The 21,515-nt window shown below is 44.6% G+C and overlaps 1 protein-coding gene across 8 annotated transcripts in view; it reads left to right on the top strand.

Annotated features, from left to right (window-relative positions):
• SRPK2 (SRSF protein kinase 2) overlaps nt 1–21,515 on the top strand; it is a 106,224-nt gene that overhangs the window by 81,867 nt on the left and 2,842 nt on the right. For 3 of the 8 annotated variants that reach the window (XR_014175751.1, XM_081957973.1, XM_081957978.1), the window contains exons 12-16: nt 6,338–6,438; nt 6,541–6,648; nt 10,974–11,043; nt 12,671–12,763; nt 14,262–14,354. Coding sequence is in view for 7 of the 8 variants with exons in the window: in XM_081957973.1 (XP_081814099.1) it covers nt 6,338–6,438; nt 6,541–6,648; nt 10,974–11,043; nt 12,671–12,763; nt 14,262–14,354 (465 nt within the window). In the remaining variant the exon portion in view is untranslated. The remainder of the gene's footprint in view (nt 1–6,337; nt 6,439–6,540; nt 6,649–10,973; nt 11,044–12,670; nt 12,764–14,261; nt 14,355–21,515) is intronic. The other 5 variants (XM_081957974.1, XM_081957976.1, XM_081957975.1 and 2 more) reach the window with 3 other exon arrangements.

Genomic DNA, 21,515 nt, shown 5'->3' with positions numbered 1-21,515 from the left:
TAGAAGGAGAAGTTGGGAAATGAGAAGAAGCCAGAGAAAAGAGCGAACGAATGTTCAGCCGCTGAGCAGTTCACTTCATATTCAGATCACATGAAATATATAATAATATGTTTATTATGAGAATATAAATCTTGAAAATCATTGTTTCCTCACAATTGAAACTGGAGGGATAGATGATTGATAGATAGATAGATGATAGATAGATGTAAATATGGATGGAGAGAGATGGATGGATAGAAATAGATACTGTAAATAGACAGAGAGATGCTGTAGATCAGAGGTCTTCAAACTTGGCAACTTTAACAGTTGTGGACTTCAACTTCTCCAGCCAGCTCTGAGAGTTAAAGTCCACAAGTCTTAAGGTTGCCACATTTGGGGACCCGTGCTTGTATGTGGATGGATGGATGGATGGATAGATAGATAGATAGATAGATAGATAGATAGATAGATAGATAGATAGATAGATAGATAGATAGATAGATAGATAGATAGATAGATAGATAGATGATATTAGATAGATAGAGATAGATAGATTAGATAGGTAGGTAGGTAGGAAGGTAGATATAGATAAATTAGGTAGGTAGATAGAGATGGAGGATAGAGATGGATGGATGGAGAGAGGGATGGATGAAGAGAGATGGATAGATGGACACATAGACAGACAGAGATATGGATAGATACATAAATAGATATATACTATTGTAGAATATATTTTCAGAGATTACTCTTTCATCTACAGTTCTTTCTCTAAATGTTCAGTAGTGAGATTATGAGTAGTAGCTGGGCCATTTTACAAAGCATTTGTTTAGTGACTGTTAAATTTACAGTAGGACTGAAAAAAAGCAACTTATGACCATTTCCCACACTTTTGGCTGTTGCAATGGTCACGTGATTAAAAAAATCAGGCTCCTGGCAACCGATTCGTATTTATGACGGTGGCAGTGTCTCTGGGGAGTCGCGTGATCCCCCTTTTGCGACCTTCTGACAAGCGAAGCCAATGGGGGACATTGAGTTCACTTAAGGACAGTGTAATTAACTTTAACAACCTCAGTGAGTCATTTAACAAACGGGACAAGCAAAGTCGCAAAATGGGGGCAAAACTCACTGAACACATTTTCTCCCTTAGCAGCATAAATTTTTGGCTCCATTGTCGTCGTAAGTGTCCTGACTTAGGCTTCCCCAAAAAGCACGAAGCAGAGTCCCGGTCCCGACAAAACCCCTTTTATTAAATGAATATGAATTCCTCTCCTTCACATTCAGCCAAGGCTTGGTAAACAGTCTTTCAAAGGAATATTTATAACTACAGACCTTATCTGTCTTGGAAAGCTGCCATCTAAATATTTCCCAAATGAGGTGCTGTGAAAGGAAAGACCGGGCACAGAGTCTCTGAGATTCAGGGACAGATTTTCACACTCCTGAAACGAATGAACAAACGAATTGTTTCCTGCAAAAGTCCCCTCCCCTTTCGCTCCTCTTATTTCCTACGGGAGGTTCCAATCACCTTCCACCTGTGACTTTACTCCCAAGTTGACCCTGATTTCTGAGCTGTTCTTTCCTTCTGGCAGCTCTGCACATGCGCACTATGGGAACTGGCTCCAGCTGTTCCTCTGCCTCACTGCTGTCTAGTTCCGTAGGCAGCTGAGAACTGCCAGACGGCCTCGGCCCCGTCTCTGCCTCCGATGCAGAGCCCTCGTCCGAGCCTTCCCCAGCCTCCGGGAGTGGCCCATGCTCCTCCCCAGCCTCCTCACTGTCCAACTCTGCTGCCATCTCCGCGGGCCACAACGCTAAGCTGAGGACCAGCTGCATACAGAAAACTCCCCAGCTCATTGAAAAAACAAATACTTGTGTTCAGAGCTGGCAGCGAGGTACAATTTTGCTTGATGCGCTTCTGCTGGGGTGAATTTTGCGAGATGTTGTTGGAACTTTTGAGAGCCGGTGAGAATTTTTGCCTAAACCAACTTCACTGGGAAGCTGTGCGTGGGAGTCAAACTAGCTGAAGCTTTGTGAATCATGTGGTAAGTGTGAAAGTGAAGGAGGGTGTGTGTGTGTGTGTGTGTGTGTGTGTGAGAGAGAGAGAGAGAGAGAGAAAGAGAGATATAGCAGCCATTGCCGAATAAATAAAATCGAGGAACGAGGAATTGTTCACCCAATGTTATGGAAATTATGATAATCCAACCCTGTTAGATTTGTAGTATTAATACCAGAAAATTAACAGGATGGCTGCTGAAAAAAGCTCAAATTATTTAACGCGGGGGGACTGATTTTTGTTCAATTATAGGTAGTCCTCGACGTGCGACCACAATGGAGCCCAACATGATGCTAAGTGAGAGATTTGTCAACTGAGGTTTGCCCCACGTCAGACTTTTCTTCCCGCCGTTGTTAAGTGAATGACTGCCGTTGATGCTTTAGTAACATGGTCGTTAAGTGAATCTGGCTTCTCCATTGATTTTGCTTGCCCGAAGGTCACAAAAGGGGATCCTGCAACCTTGGGGCGCAGCAGCGGTCATAAGCATGAATCCGTTGCCAAGCATTTGAAATTTGATCACATTTTTAAAGTTAGTGAAATATCAAAACTAGGGAGAAAAAGTGTGTTCTCCCTTTAAGGGCTGGGATGGCGAACCTATGGCATTCCTGCCACAGGTCGAATCCCATGCGCATGCGCCTCCCGCTGGCAAGCTGATTTTGGGTTCTCTACTACGCATGCAGGAGGTATATGCACATACGCGGGGATGCATGGGGTACAGCATGCCCGCGGTGCCCCGTTTTTGGTCCCAGGAGGCTTCAGGGAGGCCTGCTAGGCCCAAAACTGGCCGCGGGAGGGGTCGCACGCATGCACGTGGCAGTGGTGGGTTCCGGATCAATTGGAACAGGCTCGGTGTCGCCCACATGGACGCGCCCGGCATGCGCATGCATCGTACATGCCGGCAACGCCTCCGCGACGCTCCCACTGCTCGCCATGCACACGCACAGAGGCGCCAAAGGCTTAAAGGACAGATAAGGAGCTCGGGTGGGCCTTACGGAGCACCCTACCGGAACTGTACCCCGTGCTCCGGGCAGGTGTCGGTACGCTCGTACTGGGGCGTACCGCCTGCAACCCACCACTGGCGCGTGGGGGCAGGACTCCCGGAGTGTGTGGTGTCACCTGCTCGTTGCATTATGCGTGTGGGCGTGGGCAGGGGCATAGGAGGAGAAAAAGATTAGCCGTCACTGCTTTGGGTGTTTTTTTTTAAATTAAATAATATAGAGGATTCTCTTGATATGAATTATGATAAAGATTAATGAGTTAACAGAAGCACATGCTACTCCCCACAACAAAGTGAAGCAGAGATGATCAAATTGATTCTCTTATCTGAAGACGAGATGATATCCAACTTTTTTTTTTTTTTCTATTCTGAAATTCCTTCCGGATTTTGTGCTGGCAATGAAGAAAAAAAAAAAAACCGAAGCTTTGATCGCATTTTTTCGAATTAGATTCTATTGTCATGGAAATGGCTTGTGCGTACTGTTGTGTCAAAGTAAAAAGTGGCAGTTGTAATGTTGTTATTTCAACTGTGCAAAGAGAGTCGGAAGTCAGGGCTTTTTTCTTTCCTTTTCCCTCTTTTCCCACCATATTTTCTTTAATTTTCCTCCCCCTCCTCCTCGTTTTTTAAAAAATCACTTTCTTGAATTTCTCTTTGCGTTTTCTATTTGGATAGATCCATATTTTTTTTTTAAAAAAAAGGAAATTGGATTGCATGATTGAGGGGACGCTGCAAGAGCTCTCAGCTGTGAAAAACAATCCTAAATCACTCTGTTTTTTGTAACTTTGAACAGTCACTAAATGAACGGGTTGTAAATCGAGAACTACCTGTAATTAACTCATATCAGAATCCCTGATATGGAAAATTCTTAGTGGTGCTTGATTTGGAGAGGCGCTTTTCTGAAAAGCCAATGCAATCGTAAATTGCATTAACAGAAGGTTACAATCCAGATCAAGGAAGGTACTAGTACCACTCTATAAAGCCTTAGTAAGGCCACACCTAGAGTACTGCATCCTGTTTTGGTCACCACACTATTAAAAAACATGTGGAGAAAAGAGTAAGGTTCTACATTTAGGCAATAAAAACGAAATGCACAGGTACAGTATAGGTGATGCCTTGCTCAATAGTAGTAATGTGAGAGGGATCTTGGAGTCCTAGTGGACAACCGTTTAAATAGGAGCCAGCCGTGTGCAGCAGCTGCCAAAAAAGCCAACACAGTTCTAGGCTGCATCAACAGAGGGATAGAATCAAGATCACGTGAAGTGTTAATACCACTTTATAATGCCTTGGTAAGGCCACACTTGGAATATGGCATTCAGTTTTGGTCGCCAAGATGTAAAAAAGATGTGGAGACTCTAGAAAGAGTGCAGAGAAGAGCAACAAAGAGGATTAGGGGACTGGAGGCTAAAACATATGAAGAACGCTTGCAGGAACTGGGCATGTCTAGTTTAATGAAAAGAAGGACTAGGGGAGACATGATAGCAGTCTTCCAATATCTCAGGGGTTGCCCCAAAGAAGGAGTCAAGCTATTCTCCAAGGCACCTGAGGGCAGAACAAGAAGCGATGGGTGGAAACTAATCAAGGAGAGAAGCAACTTAGAACTGAGGGGAAACTTCCTGACAGTGAGAACAATTAATCAGTGGAACAGAAGTTGCCTCCAGAAGTTGTGAATACCCCAACACTGGAAGTCTTTAAGAAGATGCTGGATAGCCATTTGTCTGAAACGGTATAGGGTTTCCTGCCTAGGCAGGGGGTTGGACTAGAAGATCTCCAAGGTCCCTTCCAACTCTGCTATTGAATTGTATTGTATTGAGCTTGCAGTACTGCACTCTAACCACTGCGCCACTGTGGCTCACAATGATGGTAGCGGAAGCAGTACAGGTAGTTCGCAATTTACAACCATTCGTTTCGTGTCTGTTTGAAGTCACAACAGAATTGCCGTGACTGGTTTTGCAACCCCCCCCCCATACACCTGATCGAAATTCGAACCCTTAACAACGGATGCGTATTTATTGACAGTTACAGTGTGCCCATGACATGATCCCCATTTGCCACCCTTCTGAATGTAGGCCTATATTGTATATAAACTTAATAAAAATGTGTTTCACTTTGCTCCATGTAGTTTGTTCTGGAGACTTAGAAGGAAATGCAAACGTTTTTTTTTTTTAAAAAAAAGATCCTTGATAAAAGTAAATATATTACATAGGGGGCTTTTACGACAATTATTTTAGCCTCTTTCAAAATTGTGGTTTATTCTCGAGAGATGGAAAGAAATGTAAAAGAAGTTTTTTTAAAAAAAAACCTTGATAAAACAGACTAAAACCTTGGCGAACCTATGATAGGCAGGCCAAAGGTGGCACGCGAGCTGTTGCCTCAGCTCAGCTCCACCGCCCATGCGTGTGCGCCTCCGCCAGCCAGCTGATTTTTGGGTCTCTGCCACGCATGTGTGGGGGTGGGTGCTTTCAGACCCATATTTGGTCCCAGGAGGCTGCAGGGAGGCCTACTACGCCCAAAACGGGGTGCGGAGTGGGGCAGGGGTTGTGCACACATGCGCAGGGGCTCGGTGGGGGGGTGTTGTGCGCGTATTGCATTATGGGTGTGGACGCTTTCAGCAGGCGACTTCAAAAAGGTTAGCCGTCACTGCTATATGATATAGTATATTACATAAGAGGTTTTTTTCTGGCAATTATTTAAGTCATTACAGTGGATAGACAATGATTAAAACGATGGTGCTTGTAATTTATAGCACGTTAGGTTGGTGCATCCTTTCAAACGTTTTCTTCCTACCTAATTCTGATGTCAACCCTGAATCTGAACCTGCCCGAAGCCATCTTGGAGCTTCAGCGCTGCCAACACTGGAGTTGAGGGATCGGGAGGGAGGATTAGAGATAACTGGGGCTGTGTAGTCAAAACAAAAGACTTTCTCTTGGGAACCAAGGTCGTTCTCACAGCTGGCCGGAGAAAGGAGGAGCGATGTCACCAGGCAACCAGACAGCGCTTTCATTGGACCATTTGACTGATTTTGGGGGGTTGAGGGGAAAACGTTTACTTTTAATTAGGTGAAAACCGTGGGAGCCTTCAGAATTGGTTTTCACCAGATTTGTGCCAATATGACAAATCCAATCAAGCTATTCTTTAAGGAACGCATCTCCCTCGGAGTTTTGCTTAGTACGGGTCTGTTATTTGGAACCCTGACCTCTGAATTCTTTTTTTTAAAGATGGCGAAGACTCTCCACAATTGGGATTTCTTTTAAAAAAATAAATGTTGGGTTATGCGCTCCGAATATTAACTCTGTATTTCTTTCTTTCTTTAATAGCAAAAACTCGGGCTGCTGATTTGCTGGTGAATCCGTTAGATCCAAGAAATGCCGATAAAATTAGAGTTAAAATTGCCGACCTGGGAAACGCTTGCTGGGTGGTAAGTGTAATTAATGAAACATGTCTACAACTTCGCTGTTTAAGTCTCCTATCTGAGTTGGGGCATTTTGTAAATTAATTCCTGTCCTTTCCGTTTTTTTAGCATAAACATTTTACAGAAGATATCCAGACCCGACAGTATAGATCGATCGAAGTTTTAATAGGGGCTGGTTACAGTACACCGGCTGATATCTGGAGTACAGCATGTATGGTAAGAACCGTGCTCGTTTTCCTGCTTTTGAATCATCATCTTTTAATGACCCCATAATCCCTTGCGGGGTGGAATCTGAGTAACTGAATGGAGCTGAGTGTTGACTGGCCGGATGCCTTTCATGTCGCCAGGGCGGAGTTCTATTCAGCAGATATATTTTCAACGTTCCCAGAGAGAGAGAAATAGCTGCCTCTACCTAGTATCAAACTCACAGCCTCCTGATTGTGAGGCGAGAGTTCTACCTCTAGGCCACCACTCCGCTCAATCAGAAATATTTGCAATCAGAAATACAGTAAAATTATTATGATTTCTGACCAAGATAGTTTTAAAATTATTTGAAATGGCAGTAACTTGTACCTGGGCATTGTAATTTCTGGTGACTAAAGGCATTGGCTAAAATCCAGTTTCTTTTCTTTAGTCTGTCAATTCTCTTTCCTTGATTAATTAAATTTGGCTTAAGGCACCCAGTAAGTACCAGCGTACAGGGAGTCCTCGACTTATGACCACAATGGAGTCCGAAATTTCCGTTGCTAAGCGAGAACAATTATTAAGAGAGTTTTGCCCCATTTTACAACCTTTCTTGCCATGGACGTTAAGTGAATTACTGCAGTTGCCAAGCTAATCATACGGATGTTCAGTGAATCGGACTTCCCCGTTGACTTTGCTTATCAGAGGTCGCAAAAGGGGAGCAGGTGACCCAGGAACACGGCAACTGTCATAAATATGTGCCAAGCATTTGAATTTTGATCATGTGACTACAGGGATTCTGCGATGGTTGCGGTGATTCACTTAGCAACCGTGGCAAGCAAGTCGTACAATGGGGCAACACTCAATCAATGTTTCACTTAGCAACGTAGATTTTGGGATCAATTGCGATTGTAAGTCGAGGACTACCTGTAGCTCTGAAATGGTGACCCAGGGCAGCTCAGGGGGGTTTATCTGACTTACAATAAAAATTAGCAACACCTAGAGCTGAGCTCAGAATTTACACTCTGTAGGACAGAGGCATCAAACGTGATTTCATTGAGGGCCGCATCAGGGTTGTGTTTGATCTCGGTGTGTGTGTGTATGTGGCCAGCTCAAGATCACTCATTGAGGCTCCATTTTCAGCCGGGATGGCCTCCTGCAGCCCTCAGCCAGTGAAAATGGAGCCTGGGAGACCTCCGTTTTTGCTGGCAGGAGGCTGCCGGAGGCTGTGACAGCCAAAAACGGAGCCTTTGCTGTTTTCAGGGTGGCAGATCTTAGCACCCTGTGGGTGGCATCCAGCCAGGGGCCTTGCTGTAAGACAGTGATAGCTAACCTTTTTGGTGCCGAGTGACCAAAGCGTGCATGCAAACTCCCAAAATGCAATGCGAGTGCTCCCTCCCCACACATGCGCCCTGCCCCCCCCCATGCACGTGCCTCAGCCCCTATGCATGCGTCCTGCCCCCCCTTGCCCATTTTTGGCTTCCAGGTTGGTGCAGGAGGCTTCTCAGGCCCAAAATAGGGCATGGGGGACGGGCCTCGCGCAGCCCTCACGCCCTGTTTTGGCTTTCAGGTTAGTGCAGGCAGCTTCCCAGGCCCAAAACGGGTCACGGGGGGGGCCGCACACATGCACGAATCCCTCAAATGCAATGCAAGTGCCCGCGTGTGCGTGTGCATCTACTTCATGTGCCCTGGCCCCCATGCATGCGCAGCAGAGAGCCGAAGACCAGCTAGCCAATAGGAGGTGTGCGTGCATGCGCGGTGGAGCTGGGCGGGGGCGACGGCTGATGTGCCTGCAGAGAGGGCTCGCGTACTATAGGTCCGCCGTCATGGCTGTAGGACATAAGAGGTCCTCCACTGAACTTAAAAGCTTCGTTCTGCTCCCGTCCGTGGCGTTGCCACTACTCCTTTGGAAGAACATTGTCATCCCCTGGTGATTGCCAGTCGCAAGTCTCCCCCGATGCTTCCGCTTCACACATTCCTCCCACTCAACAGAACCATAGACATTTGTCTCCGGAGGACATTTCAAGCATCCCCATCAAGACATCAGGCGCGTAACTCAATTGGCAGCGGAATGAATCCCGCTCCTGAAACTTACCCTGAAGAGCCGTGGAACCTCTGTCTTCCTGGTGGCCCATACGTTGCCCAGTGAGCTGTATCTCACCTGCCCAATTGTGTTCAGGCTTCATCTGATGTTGAGGCAGCGCCCTTCCATCGGTTTCAAGTCAATCAGAATAGAGCTGGAAGGGACCTTGGAGGCCTTCTAGTCCAACCCCGTGCTCAAGCAGGAGGCCTTATCCCATTTCAGACAAGTGGCTGGCCAGTCTCTTCTTAAAACCATCCAGTGATGGAAGTCTGTAGAGATTCTCCGGCATCCAGGTCACGGTTGTCCCAAAGGTGCTTTTTTCAGGAGGCAACGGGACTTCCTTGTTTTTTCTTTTGAAGACGTTTCACTTCTCATCCAAGAAGCTTCTTCAGCTCTGACCATTCCATTCCCCACTATCCGGTCAGAGCTGAGGAAGCTTCTTGGATGAGAAGCGAAACGTCTTCAAAAGAAAAAACAAGAAAGGTCCAGTTTGTTCTGATCTGGGCGTCACCAAATCACGAAGCAGACTCCTTGTCCCGACAAAAAAAACCCTTTTTATTAAGTTACTGTGAATTCCTCTCATTCACATCCAGCAAAGTCCCGGCAAACCGTCTTTCAAGGGTGAATTGACAACCACAGACCTTATCAGGCTTGCACAGCTGCCAGGCCAATCTCTTCCAAACGCAACACTATATACAAGAAAATACTTGGCAAGGAGTCTCTGAGAGTCACGGACTAATCTTCACACTAATTAAGCAAACTAATTGTCTCCTGCAAACTCCACTCCCCTTTCGCTCCTCTTTATTCCCTATGGGAGGGGCCATTCACCGTCCACCTGTGCCTTTACTCCCCAGTCGGCCCTTGTTCCTTAACTGTTCCCTTCTCCTGGCAGCTCCGCACATGCGCACATCGGGAACAGGCTCCAGCTGTTCTTCTGCCCCACTCATCTCCGACTACAAAGGCAGCTGATAACTGTCGGACGGCCCTGGTCCCCTCTCTCCCCTCCGACACAGAGCCTTCCTCAGACTCCAGGACTGGCCCCGGTTCCTCCCCAACCTCCTCACCGCCCGAGTCTGCCGCCAGCTCTTCTGGCCACTGGCGGGCCACAACACCGTTGCCTCCTGAAAAAAAGGACTTTGGGACCCACAACTTCTGAAGGCCAAGCTGCTCCACCGGTTAATTGCCCTCCCTGTTAGGAAGTTTCTCCTTAGTTCCAGGTTGCTTCTCTCCTTGATTAGTTTCCATCCGTTGCTTCTTCTCCCGCCTTGGGAAATCAGTCTACCCTCCTCGTCTGTGTGGTAGGCCCTCAAATAACACAACACTCAAAGACACTCAAATATTGGAATACTGAATATTCTTTTCTTTGCGTCTGGGCACTGACCTCAATTTTTTTGCTTCTCTTGCAAATCTATTTTCAGATGCTTTGAAAAATAAGGTTTACTCTCCTCTTTGCGGGCAGGCCATTAAATACTACAATACTCAAATATACTCAAATATTGGAATGCTGCTAGTTTTCCCTCCTTTGTATCCTGGAAATGTCCTTGGTCTGTTTGGTTGTCCTGTCGATCTGCCGTCCCTAGGAGACGGCATCTTCTAGAACATCCAGCTTGAGTCTCACTTAAAGTCACGGCGCGTGCCAAGATCCTCTTGCTTCTTGTTCTACTCTCAGGTGCTTTGGAGAATAGCTTGACTCCCTCTTCTTTGTGGCAACCCTTAAGATATTAGAAGACTGCTATCATGTCTCCTCTAGTCCTTCTTTTCATTAAACTAGACATACCTAGTTCCTGCAACCGTTCTTCATATGTTTTAGCCTCCAGTCCCTTAATTATCTTTCTTGCTCTTCTCTGCACTCTTTCTGGAGTCTCCACATCTTTTCTACATCCTGGCGACCAAAACTGAATGCAATATTCCAAGTGTGGCCTTACAAAGGCATTATAAAGTGGTATTAACCCTTCACGTGTCTCTCTCTTCCCACTTATGACTATAACCATGTTGCTTGTATCTTTCAATTGTTTTTATTTGTTTTCTAGTACGATTTGATAGCTTATTAGTGACCTTGACTATCACTAAGTGCTGTATCTTGTTACTCTTGATGAATCTATTTTATTCTTACGTACACTGAGGTCATTATACACCAAAGACAAATTCCTTGTGTGTCCAATCATACTTGGCCAATAAAGAATTCTATTTTTTTTAAAATGTATTCCTTGCATGCGAAAGAAAACTCATCCAATGTTAAAATATCCTTCTTCTTCTTCCTTTTTTAAAATCCCAGGCCTTTGAGTTGGCAACTGGAGACTATCTCTTCGAGCCGCATTCTGGTGAAGACTATTCCAGAGATGAGGGTATGTATATCTCGGCGTGCTTTGAACCTTTGTGAATATTCACTAGGGAATATGAAAATAATTTCATTTCAAAAAAGGCCAACACCTGCATTTTCCCCTCCTCTTTAAAACCCCGTCGCTAACTGTAAGTCACTCCCTTCTGCAGACATATGTTTCCTCCTTAAATCTTGAGAGAGGATTTCCATCCTGTCCCGTAAGACCTGCATCTGTGTGCGGAAAGATTGAAATTGTGCAGCTTGGATACACAATCTGACACCGTGTGGGGCAATCTCCACATATTAGACTAGACACTGAATGCTGAATGTCTGATTTCAGGGGCCAATTGACCGTATTTACCCCATAGGCAGTTTTTTAAATATATATATATATCTATCTATCTATCTATCTATCTATCATCTATCTATCTATATATATATCCCTAAGGATGATCTGAGTATTTGGGCGGCCACGATGATAGCATTTGTCATCTTGAAATTGCTGGGGAAAAATATATATATAGAAGAAAACGGTGGAAAAACTTGAATTAATTATTATTTAAATGCATATTCCACCCTTCTAACCAGCAAGCAAAACTCTACTATAAACACCATTTAGTAAAGTTGGAACCACGTTGGAATAATTTCTGTGAAAATTGTTTGCAGCTGTAAAAGCAGCTGTTTCAAACTTGGAAAAAAAGGCATAATGTTTAGCAAATTCTTTTGCAAAACCAAATGTTAGGCAAAATGTTTGTGTTAATATACGTTAATACACATTCTTTTCTTTTTTTCTTACATCCTGCCCTGTTCTTTTTTGGAGCAATGTTTCTGGCAGGAGTGTGTTGTGGGTGTGTGTTTGTGTTAGTATTATTAAATTATTAGTCTTAAATTCAGGCTTATCTTCCTTTTGGGTAAATACGGTCATTACTAAATGATTTACAGGCAAGTCCTCGACTTACGACCATAACCGAGCCCCAAATTCCCGCAGCAGCCCGCAGTCGTTAAGTGAGTTTTGCCCCCTTTTCCTGCCACAGTGGTGAGGCGCATCGCGTGGTTGTTAAGTGAATCCCGTGGCCATTCAGGGAATCACGTGGTCATTAAGTGAATCTGGCTTCCCCATTGACTTGGCTTGTCAGAAGGTCGCAAAAAAAGGGATCGTGGGCATTGCAACCGTCATAAATACGAGTCAGTTGCCGAGCGCCCAAATTTTGTTCAGGGGATGCCGTGACGCACCAGGGTGTGGAATGGCCCCGAGTTAGGCCTTTTTTTCAGTGCCGTTGTAACTGCGCACGGTCCGTCAACGAACGGTCGTAAGTCGAGGACCCTCCTATTCCTGCCCATTATTCACTCTTGTCTGCTGGGAATATCCTTGGCAGTGGTTTTAACAGGAGCCTCGCTTATTTTTTACGCTTTCCTTTTTAAGCACCACTCGTGGTCCCCGAGCCCATTTCTCCGCCGGCCTCGGGACCCTCTGCATGGGGTTTTTTGCCAAAGCGTGACCGTGTGGAGAATTACTTTGGATTTCTTTTCTTTTTCCCAAACAAAACCCACCAAAACTAATTCCATTTTTCCTCCCCCCTCTTCTTTTCATCCCCTCCTTTCCCCGCCCTTCCCTTCCCGCTCCTTATGCCCTTTCTCTCTCTCCTCCATAGACCACATAGCTCACATCATAGAGCTCCTAGGCAGTATCCCAAGGCACTTTGCTCTCTCTGGAAAATATTCTCGGGAATTCTTCAATCGCAGAGGTAGTCCCTCTTCTTTTTAAAGGCGCCGCGACGCAGACAGAAGCGGACTGCGAATTGCTTGCCGGCAGCTCAGGGCCTCAGAACGCATGTCCGAAATATCTCTACCTCTCTATTATCTATCTACTTTCTCTCTCTCTCTCTCCATCTATATGTATATACATCTATTTAATTTATCTCTATATATCTATAATTTATCTATTTTCTATCTATTTATCTATCATCTATCTATCTATCTATCTATCTATCTATCTATCTATCTATCTATCTATCTATCATCTTTATCTATCTATCTCTTATATCAGTGGTTCTCAACCTTCCCAATGCCGCGACCCTTTAATACAGTTCCTCATATTGTGGTGACCCCCAACCATAAAATTGGTGTCTCGGTTCCTAAGACCATCGAAAATATGTGTTTTACGATGGTCTTCGGCGACCCCTGTGAAAAGGTTGTTCGACCCACAAAGGGGTCCCGACCCACAGGTTGAAAACCACTGCTCTATATAGATCTATCTTTAACTATTTATCTATCTATTTATCTATCTTATCTATCATCTGTCGTTATCTATATATCTCTAGATAGATATAGCTTTATCTATTTATCTATCTCTACATCTCTATATAGATTACCTATCTATCTATCTATCTATCTATCTATCTATCTATCTATCTATCTATCTTTCTACATCTCTATAGATCTATCTATCTAAATCTCTATATAGATTATCATCTATCTATATCTATCTATCTATCTATCTATCTATCTATCTATCTATCTATCTATCTATCTATCATCTATTTTATCTATCTCTATCTATCTATTATCCATCCATCCATCCATCCATCCATCTTATCTTATCTTATCTATTTATCTATCTCTACATCTCTATATAGATCTATGTCTAAAACTCTATATAGATTATGTCTGTCTGTCTGTCTGTCTGTCTGTCTGTCTGTCTGTCTGTCTATCTATCTATCTATCTATCTATCTATCTATCTATCTATCTATCTATCTATCTATCTATCTATCTTTCTACATCTCTATATAGATCTATCTCTAAAACCCTATATGGATTATCTTTCTACACCTCTATACAGATCTATCTATCATCTATCTATCTATCTATCTATCTATCTATCTATCTATCTATCTATCTATCTATCTATCTATCTATCTATCTATCTATCTCTAAATCTCTATATAGATTATCCATCCATCCATCCATCCATCCTTCTATCTCATCTATATACCTAGGACTTAAAAGCCACAAAGGTTTGGGTGCTTGGCTGTCCCACAAGGCGCCCTGGCCCTCTGATTTGAACGGTTCCCCCCCCCCCCTAAATTCACGCTGCAAGCAACCTTCGCGACTCCGTGTTTTGACCAGGACGGTGGAGCCCGTCTGTTTCTGTCTGTACCGGGCCCTTCTTCTTGTGTGCATGCCGTGTATTGATTAAACTGTCATATGTTTCTCTGTTTTGCTGGAAATATGCTCCAATGCAGATCACATAGCATTGATCATTGAACTGCTGGGAAAAATCCCTCGAAAATACGCAGTGTTGGGAAAATATTCCAAGGAGTTTTTCACCAAAAAAGGTAACGGTGTTTCTGAACCCCCTAATATCAACAATAGCTCTTTCCCCTCCTCCCCCCCCACAAAATGACTCATCCTTATGAACGATGAAGCATTTAATGTTCAAAACCCCCTGCAGGATGAATTTTGTTTTATAGGTAGTCCTCAACTTACGACCAAAATTGAGCCCCATATTTCTATTGTTAAGCGAGACATTTGTCACGCGAGTGCCTGATTTTACGACTTTTCCTGCCAGAGTTGTTAAGTGAATTATTGCAGTTGTTAAGTTAGCAACTTGGTGGTTACCGTATTTTTCGGAGTAGAAGATGCTCCGAAGTATAAGACGCACCTACCTTTTGGGGAGGAAAACGAGGGGGGGAAAAATCTTCCTCTGCCTCCCAGCAATTTGCCTCCTTGCAACCAACAGCAAACAGTACAGACAATATACACTGTTTGTACTGTTACATTTCAGACTATACTTGTACAGATGCTCTTAAAATTGAAGTGGCTTTCTGGAAGTATAGTTATTCTCTGCTGTTTAAAAGAAGATACAATAGCACTGGGCCTCTTCAAATCAAGCATTTATTTTAAAAAGCTTCTTCAGTTTGTTAAGTTGTTTAGAACAATAATAAAGCAGTCTTGTCTAATAATTTGAACGTTTTATAGCCAGGATGGCAAACCTATGGTACACGTGCCACAGGTGGGTCGCGGAGCCATTTGTCAGGGCACGAGAGGCATTGCCCTGTCAGCTGGCCAGCGCACATACGCACGCTGGCAGCTGAGTTCAGCCTTTTTAAAACCCATTTTTCGCCCTCCCCGGGCTTTATGGGAGCATGGGGAGAGCGAAAACAGCCTCCCCTGCCACCCGGAGGCTCTCCGGAAGCCTCCAGAGCGTAAAAAACCGGCCCTACGGGCAAACTGGAGGTTCAGGAATGGATTTCCAGTTTGCTCATAGGGCCAGTTTAAGCCCTCCGGAGCCTGCTGGGAAGCCTCCTGAAGGTCTCTGAAGGTTCTGGAGGACTAAAAACGGCCCTACGAGCAAACTGGAAGTTCGTTCCCAAACGTCTGGTTTGCCTGTAGGGCTGTTTTTTTGTGCTCTGGAGGCTTCAGGGAAGCTTCTGAAGCTTCCGGAGGGCCTCCAGGGGGGCGGGGGAGGCTGTTTTTGTCTTACCCCAGGCTCCTATAAAGCCTCTGGAGCTTGGGGAGGGCGAAAAAGGCATGCAAAAAATGGGGGGTCGTGTCTGTCATGTGTGCTGGGGGTGTTGCATATTGCATTAAGGGTGTGGCACGTCCGCGCACGACCACCCCTGCGCTCCCCCCACTTATGACACGCGAGCCAAAAAAGGTTCGCCATCGCTGTTCTATAGGCATTTATAGTTATTGACTTACCTCCTTGCAACAAACAGCAAACAGCCTGATTAGCACAAGAAAAAAAAATCTGCCTCTGCCTCCCAGCAATTTGCCTCCTTGCAGCAAACAGCAAGTTTCACTTTCAATTTCAGCATGGACCTCCTGATCATCAGCTGTTTCAGGCAGCCTCCGCAAGCCCCATTTTCCCCATTTGCTGCAAGGAGATAAATTGCTGGGAGGTCAAAGGGTGGGGGATGGTGGGTGGGTGGGGCTACATTCAGTGTATATGACGCACCCAAATTTTCACCCTCTTTTAGGGGGGAAAGGTGTGTCTTATACTCCAAAAAAAATACGGTAATTGAAGGTTAGAGTTAGAAGGTCACCAAAAGGGATCACGTGACAAACCCCCCCCCCCCCAGGACACTGCAACCATCATAAATATGATCACGAGATCAAATTCAGATGCTTGGCAACTGGTTCACATTTAGGACGGTTGCAATGTCCTATGGTCACAAGATTCCCCCTTTTGCAACCTTCTGGCAAGCAAAGTCAAGGGGGGGAAGCTGGATTCACTTAACAACGGTGGCAAGAAAGGTCGTAAAATGGGGCCAAACGAGCCTTAACAGCTGTCTCGCTTAGCAGTGGAAGTTTTGGGCCTTGGTGGTGATCCTTAAGTTGAGGACTCCCTGTGATTAAAAATATTTCTGTGCTCTCGGTCGATTCATCGGAAAGTGGCCCAAATCAGTTCGGATTGGACTGTAATTTTTGCCCGAGGGACTCTCAGCACTAAACTTTGAGATTTGGGAAATTCAATCCCTCTCTTCGGAATTGGCATTGTTTTCTTTTTTTGTCCCAGGTCCTCCTTGCTCTCTCTTACCTCCCACCCATGATGGTTGCACCCAATAATCTTCACCATTACTTGGGTTGGGTTAGCAAATGCTTCTGTCTGCAGTTTGCCATGGGCTCCTGTGGCATTGAAATTTGGCACGTGATACCTAGACCTGCTTCTCCTCTCAACCAAATCACCGAATGGGAGGCTACTTTGACAGGATAACAGAGTCCGAAGGGACCTTGGAGGTCCTCTAATCCAGCCCCCAGCTCAAGCAGGAGAGCCTATACCAGTGATGGCAAACCTTTTTGGGCTCGCGTGCCAAAAGCGGGGGGAGCGCCGGGGGGTCGTGCACAGGCGTACCACACCCATAATGCAATGCGTGACCCCAGCACGCACCCCCCATTTTTTTGCATGCTTTGTTCGCCCTCCCCAGGCTCCAGAGGCTTTATAGGAGTCGGGAGGGCAAAAACAGCCTCCCCCCCCCCCGGAGGCCCTCTGTAGGCTTCAGGAGCTTCCCTAAAGTCTCCCGAGCACCAAAAACTGACCCTACAGGCAAACCGGAAGTTCAGGAATGGACTTCCAGTTTGCTTGTAGGGCTGGTTTTAGCCCTCCGGAGCCTTCAAGGACCTTCAGGAGGCTTCCCTGAAGGCTCGGGAGGATGAAAAATGGCCCTACGAGCAAACCGGAAGTCCATTCGTGAGCCTATACCATTCTAGAAAATGGCTGTCCCAAACTCTTCTGGAAAACCTCCAGTGATGGAGCAAACCCACAACTTCTGGAGCAAAGGTGGGTTCCTATCAGTTCGGCTGAACTGGTAGTAACTTGGCAGCCTGTGTCTCTCGAACCAGCCACGCCCTCTAAAAGGACGCAAGTGACCAGCTGTCTGCAAGGAATATAAATCCTTCCATTCCACACCATCCACTCAGAGCTGAAGAAGCTTCTTGGAGGAGAAGCGAAACGTCTTCAAACGAAAAACCCAAAAGTCCACTTGCCTCTTGAACAAAAAAAATCACCTTTGGGACCACCATGACCTGGATGACTGAGAATCGCTACATGCTTTTAACTGGGTTCCTAACTTTAACAACTGCAGCGAATCACTTAACAACTGTGGCCAAAAAGGTGGCAAAATGGGGCAGAGCTCCCTGAACCAACCACTTAGTAACATAAATCTGGGGCTCCACTGTGGTCGTAACTCGAGGACTCCCCGTAATTGCATCGGAGGGCCTCCCACGTGGCTTTTTAAACATGTCGTCTTTCGCCTTCACTTAGATTCCTTTTATTTTTTTCACTCCTTCTGGTTGGTTTTATTGACTGCGATCCGTTACGTTTCCAATGTTTTCAAGAAAGTTATTACCGTATTTTTGGGAGTATAAGACGTACCCTTCCCTCCCCCCCTAAAAGAGGGTGAAAATTTGGGTGCGTCTTATACACTGAATGAAGCCCCACCCACCCACCGGCGCCAATCATTTGGCATCTGCCTCCCAGCAATTTACCTCTGCAGCAAAGGGGCTTGTGGAGGCTTCAATAGGCTATACCAATCCCTGCAGCCTGAAACAGCTGATGATCGGGAGAAATTGAAAGTTAAACTTGCTGTTTGCTCCACGTGGCAAATTGCTGGGAGGCAGATTTTTTTTTCTTGTGCTAATCAGGCTGTTTGCTTCAAGGAGGTAAGTCAATAACTATAAATGCCTCTAGAACGTTCAAATTATTAGACTTATTTTTTAAAGACTGCTTTATTATAATTCTAGACAACTTAACAAAATGAAGCTTTTTAAAAAATAAATGCTTGATCTGAAGAGGCCCAGCGCTATTGTTTTAGAAAGTGCTATTCTTTTAAATAGCAGAGAATAACTATACCTCCAGAAAGCACATCAATTTTAACAGCATCTGTACAAGTATCGTCTGAAATATAACACTACAAACAGTGTATATTGTCTGTGCTGTTTGTTGCAGGGAGGGAAATTGCTGGGAGGCAGAAGCAGATATTTTTCCCTTGTTTTCCTCCCCAAAATCTAGGTGCATCTTATACTTCGGAGCGTCTTATACTCTGAAAAATACGGTACTTCTCTCTGTTTTTATTCGGTGTAAGCCGCCAAAAGTGGTTTTAATTTAGGGTATAAACAAACAAACAAACGCAGGTGTTTATTGCGCCTAGGAAGGGATCTGCTTGATGCAATTTGTATATGTGTTTGGAGCAGGAGTGTAACATAACACGCATTAGATAAATGATTAATTTGGGAGTTTGTGCCGTGACGTAACTCTGCGAAGAATACATCTGAAACTGACCCAAAGGATTTCTTTCCTGATTTTATTTTGGGAATGAATTAAATCCCTATAATCAACACGCTTTCACTTCCCATTTTTGAGAAATATTTCCTCGGTTGGAAAAAGCAGATTAGAAAAAAAAAAAGAATGTGCTGTGAACACCAGAATTCTGAATAATAAATATTGTCCTTGCTTCTTTAATAGGCGCATTGTATTAGGGCCCAAAGATTTTTTTTGGGGGGGGGGGGAGAAGAGAGAGAAAGAGAGGGGGGGGGAAACTCTTCATTGAAAACAATTTCCTAGTTCTGTACCACCCCCTTGTGGTTTGCCTTATGTTAGTTTGACTTTATAGAATAACAGAGGTGGAAGGGACCTTGGAGGTCTTCTAGTCCAACCCGCTCCTCAGGCAAGAAATCCTATACCACTCTGGACAAAATGGCTCCAGTGTTGGGAGCACTCACAGCTTCTGGAGGCAAGCCATTCCACTAATTGTTAATCTAACTTTATGTAATGTATAAGTTAATATAGGGACACGGTGGCTCAGGGGCTAAGATGCTGAGTTTGTTGATCAGAAAAGTCGGCAGTTCAGCGGTTCGAATCCCTAGAGCCGTGTAATGGAGTGAGCTCCCGTTACTTGTCTCAGCTTCTGCCAACCTAGCAGTTCGAAAGCAGGTAAAAAATTCAAAAAATAGGGACCACATTTGGTGGGAAGGTAACAGCGTTCCGTGCGCCTTTGGCATTTAGTCATGCTGGCCACATGACCACGGAGACGACTTTGGACAGCGCTGGCTCTTCGGCTTTGAAAGGGAGATGAGCACCGCCCCCTAGAGTCGGGAACCATTAGCACATAGGAGCGAGGGGAAGCTTTACCTTCACCTAAGTTATTATAACTTTGTCAAAATCGGTTTGGTTGCCCCGGTATCTGCCCGTTTCAATATCCCCTCTTCAAACTGTTTTTACTGAAGGCTTGGATTCCTTCATCGTGGCAGAAAAATCCACGAAGATCTGACTTACGTGGCTTCTGTTGAAAGAAGAGAATTCAGGGAGCAGCTGGATATATTTTCCCCTTTCCAGGGCAGTTCTCACCCTCTAGGTAGTCTTCAAATTACGACCATAATTTAGCCCAACATTGATTTTGCCAAGGGAAACATTTGTTTGCCCCAGTTGACAACTTTTCTTGCCATGGTTGTTAAGTGAATCATTGCATTGGTCAAGGGAATAACACGGTTGTTAAGTGAACCTGGCTCCCCCATTGACTTGGCTTGTCAGAAGGTCACAAAAGGGGATCACACTGCGACCGTCATAAACGTGAATGACCAAAGTTCTGAATTTCGATCATGCGAACGTGGGGATGCTGCGGTGGTCGTTAAGTGTGAAAAAGGGTCACAAGTCACTTTTTTTTCAGTGCTGTTGTCACTTTGAACGGTCACTAAATGAACTGTCGTAAGCCGACGACTTCCTGCATTTCATTACGGTCTTCCTTTTAATCTGGGCCATCCTTAAGACTTTTGGACTTCAACTCCCAGAATTCCCCAGAGTGGAAATGAAACCTAATTTAAATGTCTGACTGTTGAGAGTTTCACCTCCATAAACTTCGGGGTTGACTGTATTTGCACCACAATGAAACATCGACCTTGTGTCGTAAGGCTCTTCTAACTCCAGAGTCAGCATTTTAAGATTCTAATTTTATTGTTCCATCCGGTATTCCGAAGAATCGGTCTGATTCTATTTATTATGACGCTTTTGACATTTCAGCTTACGATTCTAAGTCACGCAGCATCTCGGGGAGGTGAAGAACATCTAAGACCCTCCAATAAACAGGTTTCTAGGAGTTCCTCGCAAGCTTTTCAGTGGTGGGCTTCCAATTTTTTTACTACCGGTTTGCTCGTGTGTGCAACGCTTGTGCCCATGCGCAGAAGCGCTGGGAGGGGCCTCCCATTGGCAGTACCGGTTCGGCCCACATCAAATCCTACCTCTGAAGCTTTTGAATAAAACACTACGAAACAGACAGATTTTTTAAAAAAATATGTTTTTATTTTAGTAAAAAAAAACAAAGTTAAAATCCAAAAGTCAAAAAAATCCAAAGACAAGCCTCCCCCCCCGAAAACAAAGCATTTTAAAAAGATGCATAAAAAAACCCACCCAATAACACTATTTATCCCCTCTAGTGAAATACCGATTAATATATTCCTAGTTTCCACCACTTGCAAAACGGACCCTCCTCGGATTTTTAAAGTGCTAAATCTACTAGGATGGTTTTTTTTTTAAAAAAATATATGTGTTTATTTTATTCTAAACGAAGTGGAAATACAAAACCTGAAACAAATCCAAAGGCAAAAAAGAAAGAAGAAAAACCGCACCCAAGGCAATCAAAGGAAAGAAAAGTTAAAATGCAAAAGTCAAAAAAATCCAAAGACAAAAAGCCTCACAAAACAATCAAAGCATTTTAAAAAGGTGCATAAATGAAACCCGCACGATATGCGCATATCCCCTCTAGTTAAATACCGATTCATATAGTCCTACAAGATTACTACCGTATTTTTCGGAGTATAAGACGCACCTTTTTCCCTCAAAAAAGTGGCTGAAAATCTGGGTGCATCGAATACAGCATTTTTGGCCTCTCAAAACCCCGCCCCCTTCACCAAAATGGCCGTGCAGAGCCTTTAGGAGGCTTCCAGAGTACTCCTGGGGGCTGGGGAGGGCAGAAATGAGCAAAATATTGGGTGTTTTTTTGCTC

The sequence above is a fragment of the Natrix helvetica genome (assembly GCF_964273705.1).
Source record: "Natrix helvetica genome assembly, chromosome: 6".
In the NCBI taxonomy this organism is placed as follows: Eukaryota; Metazoa; Chordata; class Lepidosauria; order Squamata; family Natricidae; genus Natrix; species Natrix helvetica.
The sequence above is the reverse complement of the archived record's forward strand: the minus strand, read 5'-3'. Positions and strand labels throughout refer to the sequence as shown.